The sequence below is a fragment of the Gaeumannomyces tritici genome (assembly GCF_000145635.1).
Source record: "Gaeumannomyces tritici R3-111a-1 unplaced genomic scaffold supercont2.3, whole genome shotgun sequence".
Lineage (NCBI taxonomy): Eukaryota > Fungi > Ascomycota > Sordariomycetes > Magnaporthales > Magnaporthaceae > Gaeumannomyces > Gaeumannomyces tritici.
In genome coordinates this window covers 844536-868296 of record NW_008804547.1, presented here as the reverse complement: position 1 = coordinate 868296, position 23761 = coordinate 844536, and the positions used below count along the sequence as shown (strand labels likewise).

The 23761-nt window shown below is 57.8% G+C and overlaps 8 protein-coding genes and 1 non-coding gene across 9 annotated transcripts; 5 read left to right on the top strand and 4 right to left on the bottom strand.

Annotated features, from left to right (window-relative positions):
* Positions 1 to 300: 300 nt before the first annotated feature.
* Positions 301 to 3561, bottom strand: GGTG_05375 (hypothetical protein). Its single transcript, XM_009223177.1, has 2 exons — positions 3350 to 3561; positions 301 to 3269 (listed from the first exon to the last, which is right to left on the bottom strand). Exons 1-2 carry the CDS (start codon positions 3410 to 3412, stop codon positions 474 to 476), a joined length of 2859 nt encoding a protein of 952 aa, XP_009221441.1. The 5' UTR covers positions 3413 to 3561; the 3' UTR covers positions 301 to 473.
* Positions 3562 to 4837: 1276 nt separating this feature from the next.
* On the top strand, positions 4838 to 6557 carry GGTG_05374 (histone acetyltransferase; the record flags this gene model as incomplete). The annotated part of the gene is made up of 2 exons (XM_009223176.1): positions 4838 to 5518; positions 5592 to 6557. 2 exons carry the CDS (start codon positions 4838 to 4840, stop codon positions 6555 to 6557), a joined length of 1647 nt encoding a protein of 548 aa, XP_009221440.1.
* Positions 6558 to 8691: 2134 nt separating this feature from the next.
* On the top strand, positions 8692 to 10051 carry GGTG_05373 (ATP synthase subunit 9). The gene is made up of 3 exons (XM_009223175.1): positions 8692 to 8992; positions 9231 to 9556; positions 9663 to 10051. The coding sequence occupies exons 1-3, from the start codon at positions 8878 to 8880 to the stop codon at positions 9666 to 9668; spliced, it is 447 nt and encodes a 148-aa protein (XP_009221439.1). The 5' UTR covers positions 8692 to 8877; the 3' UTR covers positions 9669 to 10051.
* A 1738-nt stretch (positions 10052 to 11789) lies between these two features.
* Positions 11790 to 11869, top strand: GGTG_20108. The gene has a single exon. It is a non-coding gene; the product is annotated as a tRNA-Asp (tRNA).
* Positions 11870 to 12041: 172 nt separating this feature from the next.
* Positions 12042 to 15971, bottom strand: GGTG_05372 (N-acetylglucosaminyl transferase component Gpi1). Its single transcript, XM_009223174.1, has 6 exons — positions 15054 to 15971; positions 14840 to 14932; positions 13266 to 14748; positions 12739 to 13200; positions 12566 to 12660; positions 12042 to 12502 (listed from the first exon to the last, which is right to left on the bottom strand). The coding sequence occupies exons 3-6, from the start codon at positions 14311 to 14313 to the stop codon at positions 12206 to 12208; spliced, it is 1902 nt and encodes a 633-aa protein (XP_009221438.1). The 5' UTR covers positions 14314 to 14748; positions 14840 to 14932; positions 15054 to 15971; the 3' UTR covers positions 12042 to 12205.
* A 42-nt stretch (positions 15972 to 16013) lies between these two features.
* On the bottom strand, positions 16014 to 17007 carry GGTG_05371 (hypothetical protein). The gene is made up of 5 exons (XM_009223173.1): positions 16738 to 17007; positions 16633 to 16670; positions 16493 to 16569; positions 16343 to 16433; positions 16014 to 16262 (listed from the first exon to the last, which is right to left on the bottom strand). Coding segments are annotated over exons 1-5 (249 nt in total). The 5' UTR covers positions 16779 to 17007; the 3' UTR covers positions 16014 to 16260.
* A 324-nt stretch (positions 17008 to 17331) lies between these two features.
* Positions 17332 to 20211, top strand: GGTG_05370 (exosome complex exonuclease Rrp; the record flags this gene model as incomplete). Its single annotated transcript, XM_009223172.1, has 5 exons — positions 17332 to 17715; positions 17812 to 18017; positions 18168 to 18501; positions 18572 to 18762; positions 18822 to 20211. 5 exons carry the CDS (start codon positions 17332 to 17334, stop codon positions 20209 to 20211), a joined length of 2505 nt encoding a protein of 834 aa, XP_009221436.1.
* A 329-nt stretch (positions 20212 to 20540) lies between these two features.
* On the top strand, positions 20541 to 23502 carry GGTG_05369 (tubulin-specific chaperone C). Its single transcript, XM_009223171.1, has 4 exons — positions 20541 to 21820; positions 21930 to 22090; positions 22182 to 22847; positions 22925 to 23502. Exons 1-4 carry the CDS (start codon positions 21709 to 21711, stop codon positions 23126 to 23128), a joined length of 1143 nt encoding a protein of 380 aa, XP_009221435.1. The 5' UTR covers positions 20541 to 21708; the 3' UTR covers positions 23129 to 23502.
* On the bottom strand, positions 23480 to 23695 carry GGTG_05368 (hypothetical protein; the record flags this gene model as incomplete). The annotated part of the gene is made up of 1 exon (XM_009223170.1): positions 23480 to 23695. A coding segment is annotated over one exon (216 nt), but the record flags the coding sequence as incomplete, so codon positions are not given.
* Positions 23696 to 23761: the final 66 nt, after the last annotated feature.

Sequence of the window (23761 nt, the reverse complement as noted above, 5' to 3'; positions counted from 1 at the left end):
CATCGTCAAAGAGTGGGTGTGCCCTATGACTTGTATATAGCTCCCGCCAAGACCTTTGAGATCCTGTCAGCTAGATCCCTTCCTTTGGTTGATTCATCTCATTCCAGTACCCCCAACAACAACCCTTCCCTGGGGCTACACTATCACAAACATGTTTTACTTCAAATGCCTCCCGAAGTAGCTACCTAGTAGCTACCTGAGGTAGGTATCTAGAGGGAGGTACCTCCGGCTCAACGGCTGTTGATAAAGTCGGACGGAGACGCCCCATTGAGGCCTCTGTGAGCCCGCTTCAGATGTAGGAGAGTTGAATAGAAAGAGGGGTGTGCTTGAAATGAATGCAATTTTGTCCACACTTCTAACAGTAGGCGACCTCCAAAGCATGCGAATAAAACCTAATACATATATAATACATATATTACACAAATGTTTATTTGACGGGTAACCGAGGAGCGCTTAATGTGATATGGACCGCCTTACCTCTGGCGATTTGCCGACGAGGACGGGCGGGAGTTCTTTAGATATGTACTGGCCCTCTTCCAAAACCTCACCGAGTCCTCGTGGTCACTATTAACCGCGGCGGCGTCATTGTCATCACCCGACGCTCTCTCCTGATCGGCAGCCCGTTCGACAAACGCCTCGGCCTCTAGCCGCGACGGCCACACCAGGCCGTCCGGGCCGCCGTACCCGCTCTCCTCGATTAGCCGCAGCATCCGGTCCTCGAGCTCCGCCATGCGCCGCGGCGACAGCTGCGCCTCGGCAAAGGCCCGGAACATGACAAAGGCCTCGGCCACCCTGCCCGAGTGCACATGCCTTGGATCCCGCGCGTCCTCAAAGGTCGAGGTTGCCCAGTTCTTCACCATCCACTCCACCACCCGCACCATTTCGTCCACGTCCCCGAGCAGCCCCATGGCCCGGATGTAGTGTTGCAGATGGGTGATGTTGACCCGGTAGAAGAGCGGGGGTAGATCCAGCTCCCAAGCTTGTGCCTCGCTCTTCTCGTTGGCCTCGCTCTTTCCGCTAGCCTCGCTCTTCTCGTTGGGCGATCTTTGGTCTTTCTCTAGCGCTGTAGGCTCCGTTATGAGATTAAAGGCGTGTTTGAGGAGCACGTGCGCTGCATGTATTGCCTTGCCCTCGTCAGACATCGGATCAACCTCCTCGATCTCGACGGCTTCCAACACACGGCGCAGGATGAGACCCAGCTTGTCAAACATGATGACATCCACGCCTTGGCGCCGTCGTAAGAGCTCTCGGTATACATCCAAGAAAAGGGTCAACACCTTTAGCCGAATTATACCGTTGTGCCGGTTCACATGCTCCGACCGGGACAAGGCCCCGATGATAGTGTGCCACGGCGCGAGATAGTAGGAGGGCGTCGTTCTCAGCCTAACGCGTGCTGCTTTCGCAGCGCTTTGTACAAGGTGTATTTGTTTCGGGGTGCGTAGAGGCTGATCCGTTCTAAAGTCGGACGGCATGTGACAGAGCGCGAAGACGCAGGCGTTGAAGATACCACGTGGGATCCTACCCAGAATGTTTTCGGCCTCCGCGTAGGCAAAAGTAGACGAGTCTCTGCCGATCAGACGCAAAAACACGTGTACAGCCTCTTTTTCCATCATGCCGTCGAGCATATATGTCGCCATCTCCTGGGGAGTCTTCGAGTGGGCAACAAGCACATCGAGACAAGGGCCAACCGGCCGCAAATTCTGACTGCGCATCTGTTCGTAGAGCTGTTCAGGGGTGGGAGGTTGGATCCTGGCTCTCTCGAAGGGGCTGAGATTATCGTCGTGGAAAGGGAGGTTCTCCTTGGCATCCCCCGGGAGCGTCCTTGTAGTTAGGGGTACCTCATCGGCAAACAGCCTGGCGAACATCTCGGCGTACACCTGGCAGTTTGGTGGAAGGCCATCCTGTGGTGGACGCTGAAAGCAGCCCCAGGCCTCGTATGCGTTCCGAGTCGCCTTGATCTGGGCGGCCCAGTGCGAGTATATGTTCAGGTTTGCGTACTTTCCCTGCCAGACCCTGGGCTTGAGAGACCGCGTCTGGACGTACGGCGATTCGCCGAGAGCGGCTCCTCCAAGGACATCCAGAGGACGGTCGACCGGGTCATCAGCATATCCAGCCTCGCGCATCATAATTCCGGCCTTGACACTCCGGCTAAGGTCGTCCTCCAGCTGCCGCCTCTCATCCTGGCCGTCCCAGTTCTGCCTGTAGGGCGGCCACGTCTTTGACAGACGGGCAGCGACCATTTTCTCGTCCCCAGACTTTGCAAGTGCGATCAGAACTCTCCGGATAGCCCTGAATCCGAACCTGTCTATCTTGAGTGGGCGGGCGAATTCACTCGACAGGACGAGCATCACTTTTTGTGCCCGCCAGTTGTAACGCATCTGAGCGACTGGATGCTGGGGGGATTCCGTCTCGAACAGCTGTAGACACTGGTTGAATAGCCTGCAGCGCGCGGCGAATATCTTCTCGGACCGCGTTCGGGAGATATGTCGCACCGGGTCCAGCGGAGCCCAACTGAGATCACGTATATAGCTGGCGGCCAAGTCGGCAATGGAGACAATGGCGGTTGGCCAGACGAGCATTACATGGTGTGTTAGAAGCTTCAGCAGCATCTCGAACTGCTCTGGGCCCATGTTGAGGCGGTGGTCCAGGGTGCGCAAGGGTCGAACCGGGGCTTGGCATGATAACGAGGTGGGCTTGGCCGGCAGGCGACTGCCCATCGAGAGGGAGTTGTTACAGAAGGCCTTGGCTGAGTACTCTAAGAGGCGCATGATGGACCGAGGCTTGGTGAAGACCTCCTCCTTGCGGAGGATGTTGAAGAGCACAAAGATGGGCTTGTACCGATCCGAGGACACCAGCCGCCCAACCCTCTCGTCCGCGTCATCAGCGGACAAGACCCAAATCCAATGGTCGATGTCATCTGCCGTGACGCCCTTGAACGCGAGATGCTTCAGCTTGGCCCGCCACGCGTCGTCGCTGGGCAGGCGGTCGGACAGCCGGGTCTGGCCTTGAGCCTCGGCCTGTTTCATGGCCCGCTGCAGCGTCACCAGCGGCAGGCGGTAGCTGCGGTTGCCTGCGGTGTTTTCGAGTATGGTGAGGGTGTCGAACTCGTTCGACTTGGACATTTCCCTTAGCCAGAGCGTCAGGGCGTAGTTGGGCGACATATCGAGCCGTTTCTCGAGCGGGGTGGGCGGTGCCCGAGGGCCCTGGGGGTCGGAATGGGCGCCATGAGACTCCCAGGCGTCTCTAAGTATGGACAAGACCGGTTTGGACTGCGAGGTCGGGACGTATGTGGTTAGCCGAGTCTTTTGCGAGTGTCCCCCCGCCGGCGCGGGGTGGGTGCCTGACTTACTAGGGAGGCGTCATTTCGAGGGATCTTGCCAGGTGAAAGCGAGCCAACTCTTCTCAGTAACATTGGCTTCGGACACGCACTATCTGCGCATCTTGGAAAGAAAAAACTACCGCTGTCTGCTTTCCAATCATGAAGGCAGGCTCAGTGTTTGTCTTGCGGGTCCATCCAGGGCAAATAAAGTGCCCTGCTTCAAAGGTTGCGGCTGCCCCTGCAGCATCAGGGAAAAAAAAAAAAACTAAGGACAGAAAAAATGGTGCCTCATTATTGGATGACACAATAAGCCCCGCCCGGACCAAGATCCTGGTACCTCATCCGCCCCACGGAAGCATGCATGCTTCCTTGATCAATTGGCCACCCCCACATACAAGCTAGAACCAACCCAGCACAGACTGCCATTGTCGAACTGTCGCAAACAACCGTGCCGCCACCAGTCAATCAATGTTGGAAGCGAAGCGAGCAACGAGGATAGAGATGCCAATTCTGTTCTTTGATTGAAGCACGGGCGCCATACCCAAATCAATCATCCGCCATTCACGCCATATAGAGTGACGCAGCGCCAATCCTAGAGATTCCATCATTCGATCGAACTCAAGCCTAAACTGGCAGCCCCGAGAGCTAAGTGACCCACCCTCCACTATCGCGCGCCGCAGAAGCTGGGCGGCCAACCACTCGGGCAACCACTCGGGCAACCACTCGGGCAACCGACGCAGCCATTTCTCCACGATGCCTCCGCCGAAGAGGAAGCGCCGGCTTTCACAGGACGAACTCGCTCTTGCCGCTCCATTTCCACCTCCAGCGCCGACATCAGCCTCCGCCACAGCCGCCCCGACGCGCCGTGCGACGCGTCATACTCCAGCCGCCCCGCCGCCGCCTGCGACTCCTCAACACCCTGACACAGACGCCCCGAAACGAAAACGAGGCAGACCACCGCGCAACAACCATGAGCTGTCCGAACCATCCTCCGATCCCATATCTAGCCCGGCACCTCCTACCACAGCTGTTACGATTCAGGTAGCGACTCCAAAAACAACGGTGCCGTCAGCCTCGGGCGCAAACAAAGAGACGGCGACAGTAGCCATCAGGGGGGCATCGTCCACATCACAGCGGCCCGTCAGACGAGCGACACCGTCTCATGAGGCCGAAAACCTCCCGCTTCGCGCCGCTGCCACCGCTCCGGGGCGCGAAACCGCAGCCTCCAGGCCAGCGAGGGCAACAAGATACGAAGAGGTGATCGTCGCTACTGTGCCAGAGAAAGTGCCGGCAGGGTATTCACCTGCAGTCAACAGAGCCACCACTATCATCGCACATGCTGCTGTGCAAAGCTCGCCCACTCCACCAACTCCGTTGACCGCCAAGACTATCCCCTCTCCCAACACAGGCAGACAGACTCCCCTCAGACCACAAGCGTCGATACCTCCAAGTCAGCAACCACCAAGGGCGACACCAGCATCACTGGCGTCTGCAGTAGCAGCGACGCCGACAAGCGCCATGCCAAAACCACAACAGCAGCGGCACAGGACACAGCCTACTCACCAGCAACAAGCGAAGCCGCATGTCGTGTCAACGCCGGGGAAGCGCGGATTCCGAGCAGACCGCAACATCGATAAGGTCGTGTTGGGCAACACGTGTTTTTCGGCATGGTATCCGTCGTACTACGGCAAGGAGGTGCTAGGCGATGTATCGGGGAACGTGGTAGTCAAGACTGCTGGCGGCGGAGTAGGCACGACGTCAACGACTGGGTTTCATTCTGGCGGCATCCCTGGAGGTGTTGACAAGGCACAACAGCATCATGCCAACGGCGACAGCAACAACTCCAGTGTCCCACGAACAAACGCGGCGGGAAAGGATAATGGCAAGGGCAAGGCGGGTCAGCAGCAACCGACGCAGCAGCAGCCGATGCTCGGTCGGCTCTACGTCTGTCCATCATGCTTCAAGTACTCCAAGGAGCTAGTCATGTGGTGGGAGCACGTGCAGGCCTGCGACCGCCGACACGCCGTGCCCGGCCGCAAGATCTACGTGCACCCCAAGGGAAGCCAGACAATCCACGTGCGAGCCCCTCCCAAGACGGGCGGGTCGAGGAAGAAGTCGGACAGCGGCGGGGTTTTAACCCAGGTGGTGCAGGACGAGGGCGAATGGAGCATCTGGGAGGTAGACGGTGAACAGGAGATGGTATGTTTCCGAAATGATATTACGCACATGTCAAGGCGGGACACATTGACTAACCTACCACGCCCGCGGCTAGCTCTTTTGCCAAAATCTGTCACTGTTTGGCAAGCTGTTTTTGGACAACAAGTCGGTATTCTTCGACGTCACCTCGTTCAACTACTTCCTCCTTGTCTATACGCCGCCGTGGCCTGCACTGCCGACCTCGGAATCAGGCGAGAAGGACCGAGTCGGCGGCACGCCTTACACAAACGCAGCCGAGGCGCAGCCGCCGCCGCCGCACATCGTCGGCTTCTTCTCCAAGGAGAAGATGTCGTGGGACAACAACACCCTGGCTTGCATTCTCGTGTTTCCCCCGTGGCAGCGCAAGGGCCTCGGAGCGTTGCTCATGGGGGTCTCTTACGAAATCGCCCGGCGAGAGGGAATCCTGGGCGGGCCCGAAAAGCCTATCTCGGACCTGGGCCGAAAGGGCTACAAGAGGTATTGGGCCGGTGAGATGGCGAGATGGCTACTCACCGTAGAGCCGGACGGCAAAAATGCGGCAGGAGCGGCAACAGCAGCACCGACACTAGTCAGCACGGGAGCGGACGGCAGCAGCAGCACCGCCGCCATGGTCGACCTGGAGGAGTGCAGCCGCGCGACGTGGATAGCGCTGGACGACTGCCTCGCCACGCTGCGCGACATGAACATGGCAGAGGACGCCGGGCTGGGCCCACCCAGGCCCCCAGCTCCCGACATCGCCGGTCCGGACGAGGGCGCGGGAGTGGATAACCGCGGGGCAGACGACCCGATGCTGCAGGGGGCGACGGCGGCGGCTGAACAGACGGCTGCGACGGTCTTGCCCCCGTGGGGCGGCGCGGACGCCAAGCCTGGCGAGGAGCCAGCCGGGCAGCAGGTGCGCAGGGTCAGGATATACAAGGACAGGGTCCGGAAGTGGGTGGCCGACAACGGCGTCGACCTCACGCGGCCCTGCGACCCGGCCGGCTTCGTGGACGGCTACGGCGTCAAGGCACCGCCGGGCGACGAGGAGAAGACCCCGCTGTGACGGCCTGGTTTACCTGTCGTGTGTAAAACTTGTAATCTAGTTTTGTTTTGCTCGGGATAGATTATATACCCACCGGAGCGATTGTGATACTTTCTTTTTTTTATACAAGAAATTTGTTTCATTTCTGGAATGGCTTTACCTCGCAATCCGATGCCCAAGTTTGGCGCCTGCGCAAGCGAGTTGTGCCAGCAAGACGAGACCAGGGATGACGCTCGACGCACAAGCCGGTGCAGGCGATAAGCACTCTCCTGTTGCGTTGCACCGCACCCATGCCCGTCTTACCGCCGACGCGCTCGGGTCAGCTCTGCCGAGTTTTCCCGGCTTTGCTCAAAAGTGCGCGCGCCCAGACCGCCACATCTCTGCGTGGCAGAAGTACCTAGCAAATGGCTTGCGGCTAAAGCCAACGTAACCTAACAAGTCACTTTTTGGTTGGGACACGCAGAGGTTATGCAAGGCTGCATGCATGGGAGCACCCACCCCCCTCCCGAATTCTGCAGCGGCCCAACGACGGCGTTTGCAAGAAAGCTGTAAATCGAGACAGAGTAAACACGTAAGAATCAGAATTGAACAGAGGAGGTGGCGACCCGGGCTGCATTTCCAAGACAAACACAGGGAAAAGTCGGAGGGTCAAAAGAACTAAACATGCCCCCTTTGCTTATTTCCGTGTCACACCCACCAGTAAACCCGCAGAAGGACCCAAAAAAAAAAAAAAAAAAGGAATGCTATTCCGGCCGTCCGGCCGGCTATCCAAGCCTCCCCAATGCAAATCTCCCTGCTTTGCCGGCAAGCCCTCCAATTGGTGTGGGCTCAGCCAGTCAACCAGCCAGCCCTCTCTGCAAGGTCTGGTCCTGATTTGGTCTGACGTCGGTTCCAGCTCGGAGCTTTGCGGCAACAGGGGGTCGAGCTCTGTTTTCGGTCGGTGAGGCTAATGTCGGGAACCAGCAGGACGCAGGTGCAAGCCGCAGGGGAGGGAGGGTGTGTGTGTGCCAGGCTAGGGTGCTTCCGGGACGTTAGCTCCCACGTCAGGATTTTTTTTTCCTTCATGTAATGAGGGTGCGGCTCGCTCATATTGACTGCCCAACCCATCCAAAGGAATTAACTGTCATGACTTGGGACAGACAGACATCGCTCCCACTGCCATTCCAGTCCCGGTTCCAATCCAGCTCCTGCCCCTCTTTTCCCACTGGTCTTCTAGATCCCGCCCTCGCAAAAACGCAAAAGCACGTCTTGAAAAGCGGGAATTAGTCGCTTTGAGGGTCTGGCCCACCCCCTGCCAACCAGCACGACACGTGCACCGTCGATGACAGCTCTCTCTCTTTTAGGTTCCCAGCGCTTTGGTGGGATGCTTGGTTTGCCCACCCATGTTTTTGCGCCGCTATGTGGGGGCCCTTGCTAATGGGGGTGGGGGTCGCATATCAACCGCACCCCTGGCGGGCGCACCGTCATCCGGGCCTTGGACCAAGATTGTGAGAAAATTTTCTCTCTGTTGGTCGTGACACAAAAAGGGCCGCCCGCTCTATGGAAAAAAAAAAGGGTGTCTGGCTGCTAGCCCACACAGGTCCCAAGGGGGCGCTTACCGCCCATGGCCGTTTGGTCTTGCGGTCCACCCTCCTCAAGCGGGAAGGGAGACGGAACGGGAGGGGAGGGATGACGGCGTGTGCCCGCCATGGCGTAGATAACGGTGTCGTCGCAGGAATTCCTCGGCCGAGTCATTGAGTGAAAGTCTGCCTGGCCCAGTTGACCGAGCAGAGAAGACCAGGCCGCCTCGTTTGGGCTGTTGAGTCCCCTCGAGCCTCAGGCCTCCTCGGACCCAACGGGCAGGTGTGCCCAGGTCCCGATATTGCCCGATCGAGGCTGGCCCAAAGATCGCGCTGGCTGTGAGCATCAGTGTCCCTGACCCCCAGCACACCTGCACACCTCTCCCGTCAGCCACCTTGGCCCAGCCCGTCTACCTCCGTTCGTCCAGCCCATCCCACCTGTTTCCCTGACCCGGGTCAGCAAAAAATCCGGCCAACGGGTCCACCTCGCTGGCGTCGAAATGCCTCTCTGTCGCTTCCAAGGCTCCGCTGCCCCTGGTCCATTGACCTATTGGAGCCTCCAATCCAGAGCTGGGGCTCCCCAGAGGCCCGTTCCCTACCCACCCTTTTTGTTATTCCGGTCTTTTCCTCCCTCTCCCGGCTCCAAGTCCTCTCCCACTCACATCAGCTCTGGAAAAAATCTCTTACCTGCCTCTTCCATTCCTCTTCCCCATCTTCAACCAGCTCAGCTCAGCCTCTTGTCTTTCACTTCCGTCAACAGACATCCCCCCTCATCAGACACAATGGCCTCCACCCGTGTTTTCGCCTCGCGCCTGGCCAACACCATGGCCCAGTCGGCCAAGGTCGCCCGCCCGGCCATTCGGATGCAGCTCGCTGCTCCCAAGCGCACCTTCGCTAGTAAGTCTCCAACGTCGCCGTAGAGAACCCATCGACACCTCGAGCACCTGTCCGATACCACGACCCGGACCGAGCCTTGGTGATAGACCTCGGAGCGGAGGAGGAAACCCTTTTCCATGGCCGCATTAGGCCTTAGCCTATGTTCCGAGCGCTCTTCGATCCGCCGGGTTTGCGGAGGATGCAATAGGATGTGGCCGTCGACGGTGCTGATTCCGAGTCTCGTTTTCTTCCCTTCCAGGCATGAGCCTCAAGCGCCAGCAGGCCCCCTCCACCATCCTGGCCTCGACCATCGGCCGCCAGGCTTTCCAGGCCCAGCGCCGCATGTACTCGTCCGAGATCGCCCAGGCCATGGTTGAGGTCTCCAAGAACCTCGGTATGGGTGCGGCCGCCATCGGTCTGACTGGTGCCGGTATCGGTATCGGTCTGGTCTTCGCCGCTCTCCTGAACGGTGTTGCCCGCAACCCCGCTCTCCGTGGCCAGCTTTTCTCATACGCCATTCTGGGCTTCGCTTTCGTCGAGGCCATCGGTCTGTTCGACCTGATGGTTGCCCTCATGGCCAAGTTCGTAAGTAGCCCCAGTAGTTACCCCTCACGTGGGCAGTCGAGGCGCGGACGAGTGACCGGGTCGTTGGCGTGTAGGCACAGGGGCTTGTCACTAACAAGCCCTCTAGACCTAAGCAATTTTTTCACCATCAGCTCGGCTTTCGGGTTCCCGCGACATTGGGCAGCCCCGATGATGGGCGGTTAATGAGACGGGAGGCTGTCACTTGACAGCCATTCATCGGCATCTAGATCCAAAAAGGACACGGCGCGGATAGAGCATTAGAGCCCTTGTGTATAGAAATGGGTCATAGACAAGATCTTTTCGGAGGGGGAATCATCGAAAAGCATGGCCCGGGCAGTCACTTCGCCGCTGCCCGCGGCTGCCTTGTAAAAATAGCGAAACGTATTCCCGCAAACCAAGCCAACATCTCAAACATTTTTCTTTTCTCTTACTTGAGCTTTCACCTGTGTGAGTCGGGAACATGCAGGGACGCTTTATGAGACGCTTTCTTTCTCAGCTCAACACTTGATGGCTTTAAACGGCTCCATCCTACTGCCACCTTCACCAGCAACGCAGCCACTGTAGGATAAGCGGGAACAAGAGACAGTCGCTCTCTCCACTCAACGGCTTCTTGCACAGCTCTCTCCATGAACAATCGCACAAAGCTCTCGGCCTAGGACGGCCTTCCCGGTAAACGCCGGGGTAGGCTTAAGACCGATCAGAGGGGCCCCCCACGGGGGCAGAGGCGGGAGAGACGGGAACGAATGTGAGGCGAGAGGGGTCTGAACCGAGTCGAACGTGATTTTGGTGGACACACAAATTCCCTCAAAAGGCGCTCCGTCGCCATCCCATAGCTCTGCTCGAACGGGCGCCGTTCCCCACCGGTCCAGCTTGGGAAGCCGATGTCTGCACGTGCCCTAGCGCGGCCTGAAGAGGCCGCGACTCGGCCGTCGCCCTCCCTTATCTCGAGCCGAACTTGGGCCAAGCTGGGGAATCCACAACGGAGGCTGGGCTGGAGATGTGGGAGCATGAGAAACAGCGACACTTTGACCACTGATGCCTGACAGAGGCCCCTGGTGGAGCAAAAGAGAAAGGAGATTCGGATGAATAGCGTAGGCTGACAGGCTGGGAGACACAACAGCTTGCATCATGGACATGGCGCACAGGACAGAAAGGACAGCGACGGACAGCACATAGGCCAGGTAGCCCCGACACGAGCGGCGCTTGCGGCTCTCAGGGACAGAAGCGAGGCAAACTCGAATCTCGATAGGGGTGAATCGCGACGGCTCGAAATGAGAATGCCCCCATCCGCAGAAAAGAAGTATCAATCGGGCGGTGACTGTTCTCTCGACCAGCACACTGAAGATGGGCGAACGGGGACGTGATGCGTCGTGTCGTGGTCTCGTGAGAGCGGGCGAGGGCGGCAGGCTGGTTTGGCGGGTCGATTATGGAGCAGACGGGCGGAAAAGTCTGGGGAAGGGTCGGGGAGCCGCCTAAACTGAATCTGGCACGTAAGAAGAAAGCGGGCGATAAGCGCTTTGCGTGGAAACTCGAGGGAAAACGGGTCCCGATTCAGGATTTGGGTAATTGATTGGAATGCTGGGTTGTTCTGAATTGCAAAGACACGAGCACATCGACGTTTTGTTCTGGCTCGTTCACGGAAAGAGAGAAGAAATTGGAGAAGCGAGAAGAGAAGGGAGGAAAGGGCAGGGCCCTCCCTAATAAACCTGCACCTCCCCCTCTCCCCTTCCAAAAAGGAGGCAGGCAGGCCGACCGTTGCTGCCCTTTTGTTTTTACCCCGCACGCCAAAAACAAAACTACCGGGTCCGGCAACCCCTTGGCCTGCAACTCCCTGCATTTTTCATTTCGCAACGTCGCACGCCTGCGAGGCTCGAGCCTGCAACGTGAACAACACGCCACCTGTGGACTTACACCGCCAGCTGGCTTGGCCGCCTGCTGGCGAGATCAGGCAGCGGGACCGGCCGATGCCGTGAGGAAAACAACGTGACGGGAGAGCCGACCGATCCGGGAATGGAAAACGGGATGCCTAAACATGGGAGCTACCAGCTGCTCGAACTGGACTCGGCTCTGCCCGCAACGGGGTTTATGTAATGCTAGTCCGAGCACAAGAACCTGCCCGTGGATCGTATCATTAAATCCGGCATTGTTGCTCGTCCTGAAAATATGGGGCAGTCCATCCTACCCCACACTGCCTGAGCCCTTATGTGCCCAAACCCACAGCCAATTCAACAAGTCTCCTGTCGTATAGTGGTTAGTATGTGAGCTTGTCATTCAACAACGCTCGAGACCCGGGTTCAATTCCCGGCGGGAGAGCACGTATCTTTTTGCACTTTTTTTGGTGTAATTATTTTTCACCCTATATGCGCGATTTTTGAGAAATTTATGGTTATAGAGCTTCGGTTTCCCCAGATCTAGGAATTTGGAAAGTTTCCTTTTCATCTTGCGCATAAAGGAGGTTAAATAAAACACGATCACGCACAAAAGACTCAAGTGGCGGTGCTCCAAAGTTGGCCGCCCGGATTAAACTGCTTGACGCCGGAGATCGGCATACGTTCATATAACATCACAACGCATACGACCCTGCAAACAAATCCCAAATCCTGTAAATGCTTTTTCCAGATTGGTATCTACAAGTTGACCCCTTGGTCTCTAATCTCTTGACCTATACCGCGCGCTCCCTCCCCCATTAAGCACACCTGGCGGCCGGAACTGCTTGTTTCTGTCAAGAGGCAGGGAGGTGATGGCCTCCCACATTTCCATTATCCCCGCCCTCCTCGCCGGCAACATGCTGTACTGTAGGCTGTACAGATTTTTGCGGTTTATCGGCGGCACGAACCGACCCGTCAACAGACACAAGGCTACCTTGGGCGACAGGTAGTGCTTCCGGATGCGGTGGCCCATCTGTGAGTATTGACGGAATATAGCACCCAGGGGAAGGGGGATCGACTGCCATTTCAAATGTCAGCCAATCTTCATCCTAGTTCATCAAGAAGAATACGTCAAACTCACATGAAGCGCTATTACCGATGTTAAGGGCTGATTAGGCGCCACGTCGGTGTCATTCTTTGCATTCTCCGAATCGCGGAGCTCAAAGCAGATACCTCCTAGATGGGCAAGATTGCGTGCTCGTTAGAATTTAGGGCTCGGCACCTCTCTCATAGACAGAATGGCGAGATACTTACCCGGCAACCTAGTCGGGTCTTTGATCCGGAGCATGATGGCGAATAGTGGAAAGTGGTTCAGACACGAGAGTAGAGTGTCGAATGCGGCCTTTATGGAAATTATAACCATACGGGATATGGCAAAGTTGAGGTAGAACACAACGACAGTCGGGAGAAGAAAGAAGAGCAGAGTAAAGAGGATGGTGCCGACAAGGAGCTGGTCGAGGTCGTATGCACACGAGTCAATACGGTTCCGCAACACGTTGTGCTTCTTGCCCCTGAACAGATGGAAGAGCGACACGAGAATTGTAAGCTGCCAGTGGTATATGCGGGCCGAGGCAAGGTAGAAGGAGTAGATGTGGATGGTGAGAAACGAGAGTAGGTCCGAGAAGAGGGCTATGGGCATGCTCGCGCCGGCAAAGCTGGAGAAGCCGATGAACCAGATGATGTGCGGCAGAACAGGACGTAGCGTTTCGATACAGTCTGTGGACATGTTAGCTGGCGTTTCTGCGTGGACACGGAGCCGAGAACAAAGCCATTACACTTACTAGCCCAGTAGTCGATGACCCAGAGAAACAGGTCTCCCAGAAACGCGGCCAGCTCGTTATTCAGTTTAAGGCCGGCAGGCCAGCCCATGAGCCACGAGATGCTCGTCTGTAGGGCCTCGACAGTATACGTGCTCAGCAGGTCGCTGATCTGGTCCGCCACCCATGATGCGTTGTCAATAATATAGGACCCGAGGGCGATGCCGATGATAACATCGTTGGCCACGAGCCAGAGGCTGTTGTAGAACCGGATGTAGTCTGGGTGGCTTCGGGTGACGCTCTCCCAGTCATTCTTGCGCCTGCGCAGTGTCGCATACTGCATGGGCCAGTAGCAGAACTGCTGCAGACGAATCTCGACCTGCTGCGCCGTGGCTGACGAGTCCTTGAGCGCGGCATAGCGGGGCCGCGGCCGCCACTCCAACACCCGAAGGAGCATCTCGGCCGCGATCCGGTGGCCCAGCAAGCCCATGACAAAGGCACTGCGGATGACGGGGAATGCGTATAGGACCACAAGTTCCCAGAGCCAGAAGATGACGTAGTCGCGCATCGTGGTGGCCGACTCGACGACCCGCTCAGACACACTAAGGCTGCGCTTGGCCCTTGTTCGCGGTCCCACGACACGCCCCACGTTCTTCTGCAATAGTTGCTCTAGCTCCCACGCCCAGTTGATCTGGTTCATGATCCGAGGCAGGGCCCTCTCCTTTGCCGACGGCACCCTACGCACTACCGAGTGCAGCCGGAGCTTCTCGACTAGCTGCGCCTTGCTCTCCCGCTGTAGGCGCTCCTTTCGCTCGTCGTGTGGCTCGACCTCGCCGGGGGCTGGAGCCAGACCGAGACCCTCGTTCTTGTCGCCCAAAGCCAGTGATATGGGGCTAAGGGAGACGAACTGCATGCGCAGAGGGGAGGGCCGCTTGAAAAGGATGATTTGGAAGCTGGACGCTCGGGTGCACGTTATCCGCGGGATGGATATGCGTGGCCCTGTCGTGACGCGGATCCAGGAAGAATCTAGCTCAGGCGCATCGGGAGAGTTTGAAAGGCCAAGGACTTGCATGCTCGACTGCCCACAGAGCTCGAAAATGCGACTGACCGGGTGAGGGGCGCTCCTCAGGAGCGTGCCCGCCTTTAGGGCGAATTCTACATTCCGAGGCTGCAGGCGTGAACAGGCTTCCAGGTCAGTGCGTGTTCTCGTCTATGCCTGCAAGCAAGCTTGCCTGGTGGACACGGCCAAGCTTGGAGCTGTCATCGCACCTCGACATCGTCTAGGATCGCCACGACGAAGACGTCGAGCGATGAGTTGCGCCAGCCGACAATGACACCGGGGAGTTCGGAGCGAGGGGTGTCGGTCGGCCAGAATATGCGCATCAGGCCATCCTGCGCAGGCATGGCTGGGGCAGTGGGAGCGAGGGTTCCGCGCCGCGCCCTAGAAAGAGCCTCGACGCCTCAGCTGTTCGCGTGCCGAGATTCCGGATCCGGGGGAGCGTGGGTGCTATATTCCATGACGACGTCGTCAGCCGCCTTGTATCGGGCGCAGCGCCTCCAGTTGCAGCGCAGTGGAGGGGGTTCAGGTCAGGTCGTACCAGGTCCGCCTCTCTAGTAGCCAGACGTTCCACGGGTATAATTATAAGGACGAATAGCAGCGTCAGAAGCCCAAAGGCCTTAGCAGAACGGGTCTAGGGGTAGAGTGGGCAGGAGAGGCCACCAGGCATGTCAGTAGCTATTCCCTCCATACTATACGGTATGCGCTATGCACCAGTACTCGGTGCGAGCATTATGGCTGCGGACAGGACTTACAATAACACCGTAGTCCCAGGCGAACAAGGCAAGTTCATAGAGGCGAGTAACGAGGTCCCATCGAGCAGTGATGTAGCCCGCTACGAAGATTCCAAGGGTCAGGACAGAAAAGGGGTGCATAGAATCGCGTCTTGCGACGGTGCTCTCATGCCGCCAGGCAAGCCTGCCGTCGCTGTCGGGGGGATTTCTAGTGGTCTGGATCTAGGGCGGCTTCGACGGGAGAAGATCAGGGCGGCAACGACGTCGGACCGGCGGTGGGCGGCGGGGCAGGAAGCGGCGGGCGCGGGCGCGCAGATTTACTGTCGCAGGCGGGTGTCGAGGGTCGATATTCCGAGAGCGGCGGCAGCACAGCAGCTGCGTGCTCGTAAAAGAATGGGACGGCAGCGGGGTTCAGGAGGCGCGTTCGTGGCCGCTTCTCCAGGGTCCGAAGTCGGGTTTCAGCGTTGTGCAACACAGAACACGGTGCCGCGCAGTTAGGGGAACGACTGTGGGTTGGGATGATCGCTGGGCTGGGCTTGGGCTGGCTGGACTAGCTGGGCGGTTCTTGGGTGAAGCTTGTTTGCGGGAAGGAAGGCACGTTTCCGTCTCCAGCAGCTTTTTTTCAGGGCCAGCCTGGCGATAGCTGGCCCCTGCTAGTTGCATCGTTGCATCTGCTGCCGGACCCACCCCTGCCCGGTTTTTGCTGGCCAGAACAAACTCAATGTGCCCCTGTCACTGCGTGGGGGCCGTTTAGCTCACATTCTCCTACTAAGGAACTCGATGTTGGTCTCCGAATTGAGATAATGCCTCAAGAGAAGAGCGTTGACAGCGCAGCCCGGCCTCGGAGGAAAGGAAGGGTATTGGGGATGTGGAAATTAGAGGCGACTGCCTGCTCTGGATGGCCTGAGGCGTGACGTTCTGCGCAGACAGCCCCAATAATGGCGGTGGCACGGCTTGCCCAAAGCACACCTGGGCCGGGATTCCATGTTGGGCGGTGTCACATTGGAGGCTCCGGTGCTCAGGATTTGGACTGGACATGTTCTTCGTGACAGCGGCCACAATGAAACATTCATGCTATCATTGGAATGTCGTCTTTCAGTACATGGCCATATTATGCGATTTTCATAGTAGAGCTCTCGCTGGCTTAGATGGAATGGAGATGGTTTAGCGTGCTCGACAAACGCGAATGAGCCGCTCCTTTCCAGGCAATCAACCACGCTTCACCTAGCTCTATGCTCAATTGATTGGGTATCAGCAAACAACCCACCACACGGCAGGGTGGGGAATGCTCTCAAGACATTAGCACCTACATTTCCGTCCCAGGTGGACGGCGTCGTTGTCCTTGTTATCCTCGCGCGCGTCGTCCAGCAATTTGTCAATGCCCTTATTCTTCAGTGCAGCCTGCTCACAACCACCCTCGTCAGCACAGCAACACCAGGCGGAGCAGATATGGCCCTCACCGTCAGGCACTTCTTATAGTCGCTGAATAGACTTTCGCACTCATTCTTCTCGCCAGTTCCGTTTCCTCGCAAGTACTCTAGAGGTTGCTCGTCAGCGTCCAGCCTTGCCCATAGAAAAGGAAGACATCGTGGCAACTCACTCTCGCTGTACCATTTCAGAAAGCAGGTGTCATACCGCCTGGGCTTGCATGTTAGTCCAGGCATACTCCGCTTGGTCTCAGATGAACAAGGGAGGCGCGGCATACTCCTTCACTTCGTTGCACTCGGGCGCGAGCGAAGCCGACATTTCGACGACTGGCTGCTGGGTTTGACGCTGGGCGGCCGCAACCTGGTGACCAAGGCCGTTGGTTTGAGTACCCAAAGACAGGCCTCCCTCACCTCAACCTCAACGTGGCGCGCAAAAAGAATCTCTGCCAGCGCGCAGCACCCACAATAAATCCGATCGAACTGCTCTCTCGACCTCAGATACAGGCGGCGCTTTCGAGGTTGTCTGATCCTGGTCTGGATCGCCTGCCGAAGCTGCCGTTGACTTCTATCCCACGAGCTTCTTCGTCTCCGTTCGCCGCTATCTTATCGCCCATCGCGACCCACCAAAGACCCAAGGTATCGGTACGCCTGCCCGCCCGCGGCCTAGCGGGACGACAAGGCTGAGGAAGGTCTCAGTACAAGACAGCGGCAGGCCCCACTAAAAAAATCGAACCCAACGCGCTTGCTGCTGCGCAAGTCCCGTTCACTTCGAGGTGCATCTCGACCCTTGACAGTGGCAATCTGGAGCGGGCAAGCACGGCGACCACAACCAACCGATCGACGCTGTGGTGTCATCAGCAACAGCCGTCAAGATGGAGGCGTCGCAGGACTTCAAATCGCTGCAGGACAAGATCCAAGCGGCACTGGTGTCCACCACCCGCCGCGTCAACGCCATCGCCAGTCAGGACCTTGGCTTCCGTCGCAACGTCGATCCCGACTCGGCCGAGCAGCTCGACGAACAGCGCACAAAAATCCTTGAACTCGCCAGCGCCCTGGTACAGACGGCAGCGTCGAGCGCGGGCGGTGCCAGGGCAAAGGCCAAGGCTAAGCCCATCACGCTCGAGGACGCCGAGGACGTCGACGACAACTGGCAGACCATTGTGGATGCGCTCGATACTGCCCTGGAGAAGGCCGACACCTGCATTGACGACTACACTGGACTTGTCAAGAGGAAGGATGCGCCGACCGCAGAAATGGTGAGAGAGAAGAAACCCCATGGCGCACCCGCAGCGGCGTCTGCAGGCACCTCGCGAGAAACAGCACAAGTGCCAGCGCCTAATAGTGGATTCCAGGGACCAAACGCAAAGAAGTCGAAGCCAGGACAGCTTGATAGATCCCTCCGATATGCCAATATCATCAAGCCTCAGAAGGCTTTCGACACGGCTCCAGACAACTTCGGCAAGGGACCATGGAAGCCAATCCTGTCTACGAAGCCACACGCCACCGTTCCATTGGAGCAGAGCCTGTCAACATTCCAGGATGACGACGGCGAGACACAGTACGACTACCTCCTATACCTGCCTCTGCTCAAGCCTACGCCACTATCCCCGGACGAGCGCCAGTCCTCTTCCAAGAGGTGGACGTACAGTCAGAAGTTGCGGAAGCTGAGGTACGCCGGCGATACGCGCGGTGCTAATGGCTCTTTCAGATATAAACATCCCTATGAGACAGAGATTCTGCACATGAAATACCCAGAAAGCACCTACCAGACTAGAGAGCCCATTCCCTACACACCCGTCACCAAGTCGAAGCCCATCTACGTCGACACCTACGAGGGCGTCCTTGAGATGCTAGAGGACCTCAAGCGGGCGACCGAAATCGCCGTAGATCTCGAGCATCACGACTTCAGGACGTACTCTGGGCTTTTGTCGCTGATGCAAGTCAGCACCCGAGACAAGGACTGGGTCGTCGACACACTCAAGCCCTGGCGCCGCCGACTCGAGGTTCTCAACCAAGTGTTTGCGGACCCGAAGATATTGAAGGTATTAGAAGCCTGTTACTTGTTTGTTGGGACTGGCTGTTTCTGGTTACTTGACGCTAAAATATCATCAGGTCTTCCACGGTGCATTCATGGACATCATATGGCTGCAGAGGGACCTTGGGCTCTACGTCGTCGGTCTCTTTGACACATTTCACGCGGCAGAGGCCTTGCTCTACCCTAGTAAGAGTCTAGCTTACCTCCTGAAGAAGTTTGCCGACTTTGAAGCGGACAAGCGTTTCCAGATGGCCGACTGGCGGATCCGGTAAGTTCGCAGCCTGTCTTTTATGTTCAGTGAGACCAAATTTCCTGATGCCATCAAAGGCCGCTCTCCAAGGAGATGCTCTACTACGCCCGCTCAGACACGCACTATCTTTTGTACGTCTACGACATGATGCGCAACGAGCTTGTCAAGCAGTCCAGGAGGGGAGATCCGGACGGGGATCTTGTGGAAAAGGCACTGCAAAAATCCAAGGAGACGTCTCTTCAGAGGCACGAGCCGTATACTAGTGACCCCGTGACTGGCAAGGGCACGCGGGGCTGGTTCAACGGAATCTCCAGAATTCCCAGCAACTTCACCAGCGAACAATTTGCAGTATTCCGAGAACTTCACAGGTGGCGAGACGAGACTGCTCGACGAGAGGACGAGAGTCCAATGTACATCATGTCACAGCAGGTTCTCGTCGAGGCTTCGAGGGCTATGCCTTCGTCCCCCAATGAGCTGCGGAAGCTCTTCTTCCATCCGAGCAATCCGCTCAAGGACGGTGTGAACCAGCTGGTGAGGCTGATCAAGAGAGCGAGGGAGAAGGGGGCGGAGGGCCCGACTCTCATGGACGTCCTCAAGGCAGACCGCGTCGACAACATAATCGGTGGCTTGAACCTCGGTGCCGTCTCGCGGGCGAATGCGAATCCAGCACAGGCTGATGATAGGGATATCCCTGAAGCCTCGGCTCTGAGAGGAAAGCGATCACAACTTTGGGGGAGCGTGCCGCTCAGTACATTATGGGAGAAGGTGGCCGACAAGATGGCCACCACGGACGAACCCATAGCCGTGCCATGGAGCACGTTCGTTGCCAAGGCTCAAGTCTCGACCGATGGCGAACTTGGCCCTGCTGATCAGCAAACGGATGAAGGCAACATGGAAGTTGACGAGGACAGCGGCGGCGTTTCTGTGGTAGAGAAGTCGGAGGAGACGCCCAACATTCCAATGGATCAGGAGTTCACCTTGCGAGCCGGACGGCCGCCAGCGACGGCGGGAGAAGCCGCTGATTCTTCAGACACATCAGATTCCTCCTCGGATGAGGAAGATGAGGGGGAGGAGGAGCGCCGGAAGGCTGGAAAGCAGCGCCGGAAGGAGGAGAGGCGACTGGCAAAGCTCAAGCGCAAGGAAGAGAGGGCGATCGAGAAGGCAGCCATGAAAGCGGAGAAGAAAGCGCTGAAGCAGGCCAAGAAGGCAGCCGAGGCAGCAGCGAAGCTCGAGTCCGGCGAGGCCCAAGACGGTGAGGTCAGCGACGAAGCAGCAGACGGCGGCGAACAGCCCTTTGACTACAGCAAGGCGCAGTCAGTCATGAAGAGCAAGCGGGCCAAGGACGGCGGCAACGGCGGAGCCAAGGTGTTTGACCCGTATGTGGCCAAGACAACGGCACAGGGCCCAAAGGCGGCCAGGCGGATGAACCACGAGAGGGCGGGCAAGACGGCGACGTTCAAAAAGTGATGAGCGTCTGGACAAGACTTTTGTGCGCCACATAGACATGCCTATACGACATGAGGCGATAGTGTCCAGCTTGGGATAGACCACAGCGAGCTCATGGTTCACTCTGTATGGGGCGTCCAATCATGATGCATTTCCTTGCATACAGTGACAAGGCTAAACCGAGTCTCTTTTTACCATAAAATGCTATGTTGCCCAGGTCGGAATGTCTCACTGTAGGACATGAGCCATCAACGTGGGCGACATCCAAGAGCTGCGAGTATCCCACGTCAGGTGGCTTTCCATGCTACACAGCGCCGGGCCTGCCATCCCTCAGCCTCCACAATCAGCAGATCAAAGTCGGAAGCTGTCGATGAGCCGACGGGGGGGGGGGAGTCAGGCCATGTCTGTCGGTGGCATCGCGTCACAGGTGATCATTCCGGTGTCTGTGCCTGCACAATGCCAGACAGACGGCGTGCAACACGTTACGTACAGCCCCGGCACCCCCTTTTCAACATGGCAGCAGGCCACGTCGACGGCACAACATGCGGCATGAGACACGAAACGGCAAGCGGATGGAGCGGCACGAAAGCTCTCAACTCTTTCCCTGCCCGGTCGTCGCTTGCCGCCCCGCAGCGGCAAGGCAAGAGCTAGTGTGGGTCCTGCAGGTCCAGTGTGGGCAGGCAAGTCGAGCACAACCAACGGTGTTGAGACTGTGACCTCGATAAAGTACCATTCGATCCATCCCACAGCCCTTTGAAATAGGGGTTGCCCACACTGTCGGGGAATATCGTGGGACTGGGGGGCAGAGCGGTACCTAGGTAATTACACCCCAGATGGGACAAGAGAGCAGAGCAACAATCCCCGTCACCCACGTCTGCCTCGTCTCCAAACCTGGCGACACAGCTTGCAACATCATCACCTGCCGACACCCACTGGTACAAAAAGGCTCGCAGCCCGCTTCGAGGTTGGTAAAAAGGGTTAGCGGCGTCTTTCTCCGCATGAGGCGAAAATCATACCCTCCTTGTCCAGCCATACAACCCACACGCGCGCACACCCTCGTCTCCTTCCCTGCACGCTTGATAGGCTGGGCCGCTTGCAAGTCTGGCAGCTTCCGTGAGGTCTCGGTTCTCCGCATTCGTCCATCCACCCATCCATCCATACCAAAAAAAAGAGGGTTAGTCAAAAGTCATCCATGGAACCTCCGCCCATCTTTCCCTACACCCCTGCCGGTCTTCGTCCGAAAAGCAATGTCGCTGCCTTTCTCCTCACCCAGCGGCAGACACACCACCACCCGTCATCCGTGGCTAGCCTCCCGCTTTACACAACGGCTTAGTTTCCCCCATTCATAACCCCGCCGCAGTCTCGTGTTTGGCTCAAATCCTGTGATCGAGTAACTCTCACTCGCTGCTTGCAGCTTCACTCGTCTTTCTCCGACCTCCCCCAACGCCGCATAGCTTGCGTGCTTTGCATATTTTCTTTTCCTATTCCAGCGCTTGCACGCTGGCCAACAAACCTGACATGGAATCACAGACAGCCATCGCGCCACCGGTTCAGGACCCGCGTTTTACGGGACAGCACCTAACGATGGATCCGGCCAAATTCTACCACCAGTTCGAACAGGCGGTCATAGGTATGTGGATATCATGTGCCGCAGATTGCTAGAATCGGACAATATTCCCCCGGAGCTCTTTATTAGTCTCTGTCTGCTGATGGCTCTAACCCACTGACCAAATTGCCAGGCCTCCAAGAGCAGATTAGCCAGCTCGGTTCCATCGCCCCCGTCGGAGGCGAGCGCCAGGATGCAACCGAGGCCATCCAGGCCGGCATAAAGAACCTCACCCAGCAGGTTTCCGACGCCTCAGACAGCATTCCCAGATATGACCAGAGGCATTATGGCGAGGTATGGTGACCGCTCGTATGGCCGCATGCTGAGTGTAGCCCAGTGTGGCGTGCGAACGATCTGACATGCGTAAAATGGCCTCCGCCCACAGGCCATCAAGCGGCTCACAGAGATGCTCAGCGAGGAGCTGGCCAGGCTTCACCCAAAGACCCGCTTCCAGTTCCAGTTCAGAGACCCGAGCACCAGCTCGGAGGCGGCAAGCGACCCCCGGCAGCTTAGGTGGGGGCCACAGGGCGGTGTCGCTGCGGACGCCGGTGGAGCTGTCGACGGTGAGGATGTGGTTGGGGCGCTGCCCAAGTTCGGCCCCGGCTCTGGGCCGGGCAAGAACTACAACGAAGAGATATCCCGGCCAGGCGCCGGGGGCATCCGCAAGCCCAGCTTCTCAACCGCGCGAAACGTCGACATACGTGACCACGAGGGACTCCACATCATTCTGCCCTTGACGGCGGCCAAGGCCACTAGCTCGGGGAGCCTCCAGAATCTGAGGCGGTGCATAATCGATATGTCGGAGCCGGCCGCGGGCACAGCGTCCTTCGCAAGCCTGACCATCAGGGATGTGTCCTCGAGTCTGGTGGTGACCGGCAACGTTAACGGAGCCGCACATGTGACTGGCGTGCGAGACAGTGTGCTGGTTGTGTCGGCGAGGCAGGTGCGCATGCACGAGTGCGAGAACGTGCGCGTCTATCTTTATTGCGCGAGCCGGCCCATCATCGAGGACTGCGTCGGCATCAAGTTCGCGCCCATTCCGTCTTGCTATGTGCGTCCATTCCCCATACAAGCTGGTCTCGTCTCGTCGGCTTTCTGCGCTGTCTCGCTGACCTCCCTCCAAAATAGGTGCCTCAGTCACAAGATCCCGAGAGCAATCAGTGGGACCAGGTCGACGATTTCAAGTGGCTAAAGACAGACCACTCACCCAACTGGTGCGTCCTGCAGGATGAGGAGCGTCTCCCCGAGACCTTCTGGAAGCAGGCGGTCCCGGGTCGCCCTGGTCATGGTCCGGTTGATATCTTGAAGGAGGCCGGTGTCCTAGGTGGATAGTTGGTGAGAATGGGTCGATGAAAGGCTTGGCGCAGGGCATTGTTCCTGGGAGTTGAGCCGGGAAACCTTGAGTTCAAGATGATGGTGTGTTTGTTGTTCACTCCTTTGGCTAAAAAAGCGCCACTGCCGTGGAAGCTCGATGATGCATCAAGTTTTGCCGGCGAGTATGCAGGACGGACTCCAAAACGCCTCCACCTCTGGATGTCAAGATCATGATCATGATGACGGCTTCCAAAAGGCAAAAGATGGATTTGCCATAAGATAGGTAGTGATGATGATATGCAAAGAAGGCAAAAGGGGTATCGCTGGTGCATGATGGTTGGGCCATTTCGCCACGTTCCAATAGCATGCTCACATCTCCATCCTGTCCCCGCCCTCGGCGCCAAACTGCACCCCGATGCCCCTGAGGCCGGCAAGGACCTCCTGCTGCAGGCGGATGGTCTCCTCGAGCTCGGAGATGTGTTCCTCCTGCTCGGCGATGGTGCGCGGCATGTCGGGCAGGGCCTTGATCTGCTGCCTCGCGCGCTGGATCTTGTGCTTGAGCGCGTCCGTCGCCGTCGGCACGTCCTTGAGGGAGATGGGCGCGTCCGACGGCGAGGCGCCGCCAAACGACACGTGGCCGCCCAGCCCGGA